We start from the raw sequence: 9,713 nt of genomic DNA, 5'->3' as shown, positions 1-9,713 counted from the left end.
AAGTCTGTATCCGGGGGGGTCTGGCTTTATGTGTCATACAGCCCTTAGCTGAACGAACTCCCTTTGCCATTAAGGAGTGTGAGATCAAACTTGAGTATTGTCATTGCCTTTACATATTCTTCCCTAGTCCTACAAAAGGAATGACCATAAATAAAACTGAAAGTATATGGATTTGACTGTGTGCACAAGTGCATTTATATGAGGGTCAATAGAAGTTGCGAAAACAATCTTGCCCTCAGGTGTGCTACAAAGCACTTTGTATTTCTGTACACTGGTGTGAGGATAATCAGTAACTATAGAAGGAGACAGTGTCTTAAATCAAACAGGTAATCCTAGAACTTCTTGCATCGATGTAATCTTACTTCACAGCAAGAGTGACAGCAGTACTCATTAAAGCTGAGGAAAAGTCATTCCGGTTTCATTAGTAAGGTTAACATCCAGCAACATAAACCCCAAAACTGATTTGTGTCTCTGAGCATTAATATTAGATGCTGCATGAAAAGCTGTTGTCATTAAATACCACACAAATAATACAAGCAAGAATACTAATCTGTGGCAGATGCAAGCACGCATATCCATTACAGAGCTCATGAAGCTGGGCTTTCCTGGACAATATCCAACTTTGCCAGGGTGAACTTCAGCTGAGTAAGAAATCTAGATTGTCACTCATGAAGTATCTGGCATAGGTGCAAATACTTCCTTGTCTTTCAGAAAGTGAAATAGCATTTTTTGTTTGTTTGTTTGTTTTTTCACTGCAGGATGCATTCCCTTCTAAAGAGTAAAATCAGTTCCAGGAATCCACACATTGTAAACATTTATCATTTATTATGCATTTAAATGTGCACAGCACATACACCACAGTCTTGAACAGCACCTGTATAAAACTACAGACAGATTCTGGTAAATGGTGAACTCTCATACCATGTAACATTGTTATCAAGGTTTTATCACAATATGTCAAAGTTACAACTACCTCTGAACATATCTTGTGTGAGGCTGTCAGTTGTGGATTTCAATGGCGTGAAAAGTGACAAAGAAGAACCATTCACAGGTAAGTTCTTTGTGATTTTGCTGTTTGAAACTTGGAACGAAATCATCAGTTGTCAGAGGTAGCAGTGATAATTACACAATGATTACTCACATATAGAACACACAGAAAGTATAGATATCCCCCAAATTACGGAAGAAAAATCCATAGGCATGACATTTCCTAGGCACTCTCTCTTGATTTGGCTTCCTGATTCTTAATTGTTATTTTTGCTTTGACAGCAGCTGGCTTAGATGTGGTCCTGGTCTGCTCTGGTCTCCCTGAACTTTGGATTTAGTCTTCAAGGTCATGTGTAAGCAGAGAATACAGGCAAGTCTATATGATTCCAATAGAACAAAGACTTTTGTGTAGGAATGTAAAAAGGAAAAAAAAAAGCTGAACTCAAATTACCCACAGCCTTGAGATTTGCATGTAGTCAGAAATTACTAGTTTAGATTGGAAGATGATCTATAAACATCCTCTAATTCATTAAACATTATGGTTAGTCCTGGTTACAACTTAATTTGTCGATGCCACAAATATGATGTATCATTTAAAGAAATGAAAGAAAGAACAAAGGAAAAATGGATCCTTTTAAAGATTCCCCCATAAACAAACCTGTCTTTTCATTCATCGCATTAGAGTTACACTTGCAAAATATATAAAGAAAAATATAGGGTTACTTGATGACGATATAGTACTGCAGCCTGACAGCTGTCTGCAAATATTTTCACCATGATTATCCTTACTAAAAGTAAATCACTGGGTAAAGATAGCTCAAACGTGACAAGGCTCAAATAGGATGCAACCAACTCTATCTTGAATACTTTTGGCTACATATGGAAAAAATTGAGATTTGGGATTACAGTGATTGTTCCTCCAAGCCCTCCTCCAGAATTATAAGACGAAGCAGAAAAGTGTGTACCTTCCATGCAGACTTTGTTAGGAGACTGGCTTTGAGAGTTAGTGAGGTAGAAATTAATTAACTTTTTCAGGGAATGAGACAGAAAAAAAGCAGCATATTTCTCCTTCCAAATACTGTACCCAAAATAATAAGTAGTACAAAATAAACTTGATTATTTGTAATTGATCCAAATTCTCTCTATGGAGCTTCTCTTTCTGTGAACAGACAAATGACTGCCTTTTCAAAACTTAGGAGTATTATAAATTTTTGCAAACTTTGATGAACACTTGTAATGTCCAAATATGAAAGGGAATTTGATTTGAATAAGGTATAATTTGTTCACAGCAGCATGTTTCACAGTGTGCTCACTGGGGGAAGAACTGAGGGGTTTTTTTTTTAGCCTAACGCAAAGCAATCATATCAAATATATTGTCCATTAAGGGCCACAAAAGTTTGTATCCTCCTGTTTATCTAAATAGAAAGGAAAAAAAAATCCTGCTGAGTTTATATAGGTGTTTAAACCTCTCTACCTCCTGGCAGCTCTAAGAAGACTGACTGCAGGAAAGTTCAAAGTTCAGCACTGGCAGATCTAAAAACAGATTTGTGGGGCAGCTCTTCAGCACCGCACTTTCTGTACCGAAGTAAACCGATACCATTCCAATTAAATAGCAACACTGCACAAAGGAGGTCAGGCATTGTGTGTGGCTCCACGCCGGCATCCCACCCAGGCACCTCCGCACTGTTCCTTCTCAAAGGCCAAGAACTTCTTTGGGAGTCACGGGGGTTTTGAAAACACACAGAGGAGAACAAAGCCCCCATAACAAACAAATACGTGTACAACAATAGAGACTGTACAACACACACACAGTGCAAAACATTCTAATGTAGGAATTGAATGTCACCTGTTTTAGAACACGTAGTAGCAGCACACCTGTGATAACTTAGAAATGAATTAAATAAACCACAAAGCATAAGTCTTCTACTGTTGCACCATGAAATGAAATACCTTGGGTTGGAGGTTTGTTTTGTTTTCAGAAATTAAAAAAAAAGAAATCAGAACTATAAATAAATTTTGTGGCAATATATACAGATTTAAATAATTAATTTAAATATCTTACACCTACTCTTGCATAAAACTCTCCAGTAAAAGTGCACTATGTTTCTTTTCCCCAAATGTGTTCTGGGTCTTTCCCTGTGCTGAGGTAGGTCGGAAGGGAGATGTCTCAGATTCTAGGAAGAAAATGTGTCACTGTCATTGTGGGAGATACTTTATTGCCTTTCTTTGTTCTTCCGTTTTTGCTCAGGGCTATGTACATCCCGGGATAAATCCTGGATTCGTAAGCATTGTAGTTGTTTGGCAGGAGAATCTCTTTGAATTTGCACTCATCATTGAAATGGGTCTGAAATGAAAAGGAAAGAATGAGAGGGAAGGAATTTTAAACATCAGGTGTGGAAATATTCTTGCTACCAGGTGTAGTAGGTGTGCTGCACGAAGATGTGCAGCTGACTTTCCCCTCTGTTAGGAATCTTTTGAAGTGGTTGTCCAAACGAAGCTTCAAACAACACTCAGAGGATCATTAAGGATGCTGCTTCCAGGCCAGGCACAGAAAAACAGAGGGGGGAAGGACACCCCTAGTTCTGTCTGCGCTTTTGAGGGAAGGGGGCGCATTTTAACAGAGAGGGCATTGCCATGAGGAATGACCCAAGCCCAATTCTGCTGCCCTGCTCATCTAACTAGGTCAAGGAGTTTTTCCTATGAATGAGAAGGGAGAAACAAACTGTCAGACACCAGGACAATGGGAGTTATGAGTTGTAGCCTGTGCCCATGTCCCCATGTTAGAATGCACAGGTCCACTGATATTCCTGAGTCTGCACATGAGAAGTTTACTTGGTTCCCAAAGCAGGGGTTGTCCTACCACCAGTGAATTGCCCAAGAGGCTTCAGAAAAATTGGAATGCTAGCACTTTGTCATGTCCTTTGAGGAAAAAAAGGCATTTTAAAGATGTTCAGAGTGGACAGTATTTTCTGCTTCTTTAGTTTTACAATTGAAGGAAGGAAAATTCACCTGTGTTAATGGATCAGGAAAATAGAGCTGACAGAAGGCATGCTTCCAGTAAAGAGGTTTCACATACAAAAACAAAGAGGGACAGGTGTTACAGGTGTGTTATCTGGAGAGTAACAAATGAGGTCACCTCTTGTTATTGGGCGAAAGCCTAGCATTTTGTAAGATAGGTCTCAGCCTGCCAGGCTGAACACTGCATTGGGAATTACATTATCCAGGACACCAAAGCAATGTATTGTCTTCATAAGACATTGTGCAAAGGAAGCTTTTGCACTTTGATGACGATTCTGCCTGGCTTTCATGTAAGTTGAAATCCTCTGTGACAGGACTGATGCCACAGAAAATCATTCTGGATAATTCATGTCTTCATTCATGTGGAAATGCCCTAGTTAACTTTGACATAGTTTGGCCCTTCCTCAGCCCAAGTTTCTTCAAAAAATATCTGACAGACATGAAATAGAAATGCTGTGGGTAGGGAAGGAGACCCAGGAACATGGGGTTGAAGTGATGCTAATGGCAGTAACTTATATAGAGGTGAGCTCAAAAGCAGAAGGATGGCTCAATATGGGCAAAAGCATGCACTGTTATTGTCTACCACAAGTGTGTTGTAAAAGATGCCGCTATCTTTTCCAAAGACTTGATGTAAAAAAAAAAAAAAAGATTTATATTGTCTCCTAATAGATCTGCCTTCATATAATTGCAAGCCCAGACCCTGAAGATGCTGAACTTTCATGGGAACTCTCCAATTGAGAGCATTAACAAAGAGTGATCAATAGGTATGTGACAGGCACTGATTCATCACATCATAAAGGATCATTTGTGGGGCCCTGGCTGATCAGAAGTTCAAGTTCCCTCTGAGAGGTGGGGCAAGCAATTGCCATCCCTGATTGATGCTGTTTAAATTTAAATATGAGAAAGATACGGATTGAGGCTACCCTGGGGGTTTGCCACACAAATGACTGCTATGTTGCTGTATGAAGTAGGCAAGATGGGTAGCCATGGTTGGTTGACTAAATTTTTCACATGGGAACCGAAGAAATACAATGCAGAGAAGTGGGTTTTACTAAAAAAAAACTCAGTGAACTTAGCACACCTGGGCAGCACACCTTCTATTGGCACGGCACCAAGGGCTAATCCATGGTGTCTGACCCAGGAAGGGCAGAGATGGTGCTTGGGCAGCTTCCAGCACCATTTACACCTCTTATCCCAGCTGACTGTTCCCTTCCCCATGCACACAAATGGTGGCTACTTACAGATCCATAGAGTTTGCCTCTGCTATTCATGGCCACGAAGAGTCCACTTCTAATACCGAATATGCTCACCACTCCTCTTTCCACAGGGGAGATTTCCAGCAGACCTACATAGGAGACATGCGAAATCAGGGAGAAAAAGTGCTGTGCCCTGAAGGAATGTGTGGTGTCAGTTCTGTGCTCACCCAGCGGTTCCCATTCTTGGTGTGGTGTGGATCCCCATGCCCCAGCACTGCTGTGGGTGGCCACAGATCCCCAGCCTCATGCCCCACGTGCTGCCCCATGCTCCATGCTGGGACCTCTCTTCTTTTAGCCAAGTATCTATTTTTACATTGCCCCCAGGCATCCTCTTGTGTAGCTGAGGTTAAAATAAGCCAGAGTGTGCTTGGGGGCGAATGAAACATTTGTCATCATGCAGCTTATATCCCCTGTTGGATCTTATTGTTTCAGTTGGATATCAGAGTCATGGGGCCACGGGGTTAAGTCCCTAGCAGATGCTTTTCAAGTCTGGGGGAGAGCTGGGCCCTGGCTGCGCTCCCTCCAGCCCCTGCTCAGAGTGGGCGGCCCAGGTGGCCGAGGACCCTCCAGATGCTGAGGCAAACCCTACACCTGATGCGAGGGGCAGCGCGGCTCCGGGCACGGAGCGCTCCATGGGCTGCGCCACCGCCCCCTTCCCCCGGGCGCCGGGCGCCCTCGGGGCAGCCGGCGCGGGCAGCACCGCGGTGCCGGGGACGGGCGGACTTTTCCGGGTGGTGGGAGATCTGCCTTACACCCACCCTCCTTTTGCCTCATACCGTTCTCCGGGGTAGGCGAACCTCTCCGCACCCACGGCAACCTCCGCGGGCACGTAGCGGCTCACCTGCCCGTCCGCGGGGGCTCGGCGCCGGCTTACTGTATCGGTTCTCGCTGTGGATCCCGTCGATGCGGCCGTCGGGCAGGACCTGGATGTGGAAGCCGATGCCCACATTGCAGTAGAGGCGCCGCAGCCGCTTGATGCCCAGGAGGTAGTCGCCGTCGCGGGAGGCGTCGCGGCGCTCGGCTGGGAGGCGCGCCACGGAGCGGGCGAAGAGCGCCGCGTCCCAGCGGCGCTGGCGGGGCCCGGCGGGGAGGCGGCCCGGGGGCGGCCGGCCACGCACCGCCCCCGGCCACAGCAGCCCCAGGAGCAGCGCCGGCAGCAGCGCCGCGGGGAGAGGCATCCCGGCAAGGGGCGCGCAGCCACGGGCCGCCGGCCGGTCGTCGCTCCGAAGAGGCGCTCGCCCCCCCAGCTCCCACTTTATGCTGAGGTCGAAGCGCGCGGGGGGGGGGGGGGGGTGAGGGTGTGCGGGGAGAGGGGGGTAAAAGAAAACAAAACGCACACACACAGAGAAAAAAAAAAAAAAGAAAAAAAGAAGAAAAAACAAAATAAAGAAAGAAAAAAAAAGCGAGGCGACGGGAGGAAGGAGGGAGCCCCGCGCTCAGTCCCCCGAGGATCTGCGGTTTCCCTGGGCAGGCTGCATGTAGAGGAAATCCCAGGAGCAAGAGCTTCTGAACTTGATCTCAACTCCAGGAGTCTTGTCTGAAGTGCTGATCTTCTTCTATAGCTGCTCAGCCATAGCGCTTTAGCCCTAGCCACGATATTTATATATCCATGTGCGTTGGTACCTATTACATCACCACCTACTGCTGTCTGCTGCAGCCCTCCGGTTTAGCTGAAAGTCAAATTATCACCCCTAGATGCTTAACAACTCCGAAGCGTCTTGAGGGGAAACGGTGAGCAGCACTGGTGCTAAACAAGAGGGACAGCACAAACTTTTAAAAAGAAAAGGTCATATTTTGCATTCGTCACAGAAGGTTCCTTCTCTCTTTTCTTTTTCTTTCTTTTTCTTTTTCTTTTTCTTTTTCTTTTTCTTTTTCTTTTTCTTTTTCTTTTTCTTTTTCTTTTTCTTTTTCTTTTTCTTTTTCTTTTTCTTTTTCTTTTTCTTTTTCTTTTTCTTTCTTCCTTTTTCTTTCTTTCTTTCTTTCTTTCTTTCTTTCTTTCTTTCTTTCTTTCTTTTTCTCTCCTCCTCTCTTTCTCTCTGTCTTCTTTCCTATCTCTCTTTCTCCATTCTCTTTCTCTCTCTTGCCTTCTCTCTTCTTTTTCTTTTCCTCTTTCTTTTTCTTCCTCTTTTTCTCTCTTGTAAATGCCTACAAATGCTAATGCAGGACACAAAAATCAAAGAATGCCCAGCACACTTTTTCCTGACACAATGTATGACTTTGTGGAAATCTGTGGAATTTCAGCTTTTGCTGTATCCAAGCGACATGGTTTACAGTTTGCTGGATGCAGAAAAATTCCCTTCATTAACAGCCAAAATAGTTGTTGCATGGGAGGTTTAAGAAATGAAAAAATGAAAGAACTTGGAAAGAAAACAACAACAACAAAACAAAAGAAAGAAAAGGGTTGAGGTTTTAATAAGGTAGAAAATAGTTAAAGAAGCAGTATGTGCTCAAAAGAAGTAATAATGAGCAACGATGTTTTTGATTCCAAATATCCCTTTAAGAAATCAGAAAGCACAGCATTGCTCTGGAGTACAAGACATACGGAGCTCCCTCTTGGTCACTATATTGCTAGGGGCTGTAGTAACAGCAGTTTGTTCCCGACCTTTAGAGGCTGCCCATTCATATAAGTATTGCTGTGCTCTTTAATGGTATAACTATTTTCTGATCTTTGATGTGCACGCACGTCAATGTTGCTGTTTTGTCTTAATGATACGGTTGTTCTTAGATAAGTACTTTGTTAAGTTTAAGTTCATGGGATTGAAACTCAGTATTTAAAAGTAGAAGAGGACAAATTTTGATTCCAGCAGTCCAGAACTACTTTGATTAGAGCAAATCCCATATGTTTTGTCACCTCCCTTTGCCTGAGCCTCAGCCCTCAACAGGTTTTCAGAACCAACAGGTGAGGGAACATTAGAACAGTTTTGAAAGGTCCTGAATTAATACGAAAGTGGGGGAGAAGTGGTTTGTGACTCAAGTCCTTTATAGCCTGAGGACAGTTTAGTCTTTCACACCAGTAAAGCACTCCTGCTGTTCCAGCAAAGGATGCGAGAGAAAAGAGAATTGCCCCAAGCCAGATGACAGCTCACCTAGGTGCGAAAATCTCTGACCTTCGCTAAACCTAAGCAAACTTAGATGATGTACTTTTATTTCTTCTTGTGAGGTGCATATACAGTGTGTGTATGCATGTGTGTGTGTGTGTGTATGCTTTCTCCATTGGTTTCTTTCTCCTGATGCACCTCTCAGGATGGAAAAGCAACTGCTGCTGCTTCGTGGATGATTGTGATCTGGTGCTACAGGGGTAGAAGTCTCCTAGGTGTGGCTTTGTCTTAATGTGTCAAAGAAGTTAATTTATGTGTGTGTTTTAAAGACAGGAGAACTTAGATGTTTCTCTGTGGAGGTTTACATGTTGGTAAATCTACTGAGGTCAAACGCACAGACGTTTACTACATTTCCATTTGCATCAGGCCCATCCGGACACTCTTGCACCTGACAAGCCCAGGGGATCAGTTCTGGATGAAAGTGCTGTGCAGCAGGCGAGGCTGGCTGAGAGCAAAGCTGCTGCTCATGGGTTTGGAAAGTGCCCTGCTCTGCAGAGCCTGTGCTGGAGGCCTTGTCCTTCCTGAGGGTCCCCAGAACAGCACGAACCCACTTCACTTCAAAATCTGATTTATTTGCTGTTAGCAAACAGCATTGGATGAAGGTGGGATTAAGTTTATTTACCCTCCAAAGAGTAAGGCCAAGGAGTGGTGTTTTTGCCAGAACACCTACCTGCAGATTCCCCCCTGCAGCAGAAGCATGGTCTAATGCCCACAGCTGATGGGTCAGAACCAGATCTACCTGGCTTGGCTACCACCAACAGCCCCTGGTACCCCTGGGGTACTCACACTCCCTCCATGTCTGGAGGGACCCACATGTCTGGGGGCCAGCTAAAATCCCCCCTTTATCAAAGAGGACACTGTGATGTAAATCGGATCTCTTAATTCATTCGTAGGCAAGTAACATCTTGTTAGGTAATGCTTGTTAAATATCTTGACCAAGTGATTGTCCATGACCCAAAAAGCATATGAGCTCCAAGGCCTTAGCCCTGTGAATGTGAATGTGGGTTAAACCTTGAGGTTAGGGACATGCACTGTGGTATCTTGGTCCCATTGGGACTTATGTAAATGGGTCCTGAAATGCATGTTATGCTCTGAGTCCATATGCTTGTAAGATCAGGTCCTAGACAGTTACACAAGGCACCCAGAACATCACATTAAATTGCCACAATATCACTGGTCTATAAGGGACACTTCTGCAAGTTAGTTCTTCAACTTTTTACAGAATGAAATGGCAGTCTTTCCATAAAGGCTTGAAATGAATCTTTCTGAGAGGAAAAGGTACATATTTCCAGCTAAGAATGAAACAATGAGGTTTGATTTTGAGGTTTGAATGGTGTATATTCTTGTATGTGTG

The 9,713-nt window shown here is 43.9% G+C and overlaps 1 protein-coding gene across 1 annotated transcript; it reads right to left on the bottom strand.

Annotated features, from left to right (window-relative positions):
• Positions 1 to 3,154: 3,154 nt before the first annotated feature.
• On the bottom strand, positions 3,155 to 6,439 carry FGF4 (fibroblast growth factor 4). The gene is made up of 3 exons (XM_035552278.1): positions 6,136 to 6,439; positions 5,247 to 5,350; positions 3,155 to 3,331 (listed from the first exon to the last, which is right to left on the bottom strand). The coding sequence occupies exons 1-3, from the start codon at positions 6,437 to 6,439 to the stop codon at positions 3,155 to 3,157; spliced, it is 585 nt and encodes a 194-aa protein (XP_035408171.1).
• Between the last annotated feature and the right edge of the window lie 3,274 nt (positions 6,440 to 9,713).

This window comes from Cygnus atratus, chromosome 5 (assembly GCF_013377495.2).
Source record: "Cygnus atratus isolate AKBS03 ecotype Queensland, Australia chromosome 5, CAtr_DNAZoo_HiC_assembly, whole genome shotgun sequence".
In the NCBI taxonomy this organism is placed as follows: domain Eukaryota; kingdom Metazoa; phylum Chordata; class Aves; order Anseriformes; family Anatidae; genus Cygnus; species Cygnus atratus.
This window is presented reverse-complemented; position numbering and strand designations above follow the sequence as displayed.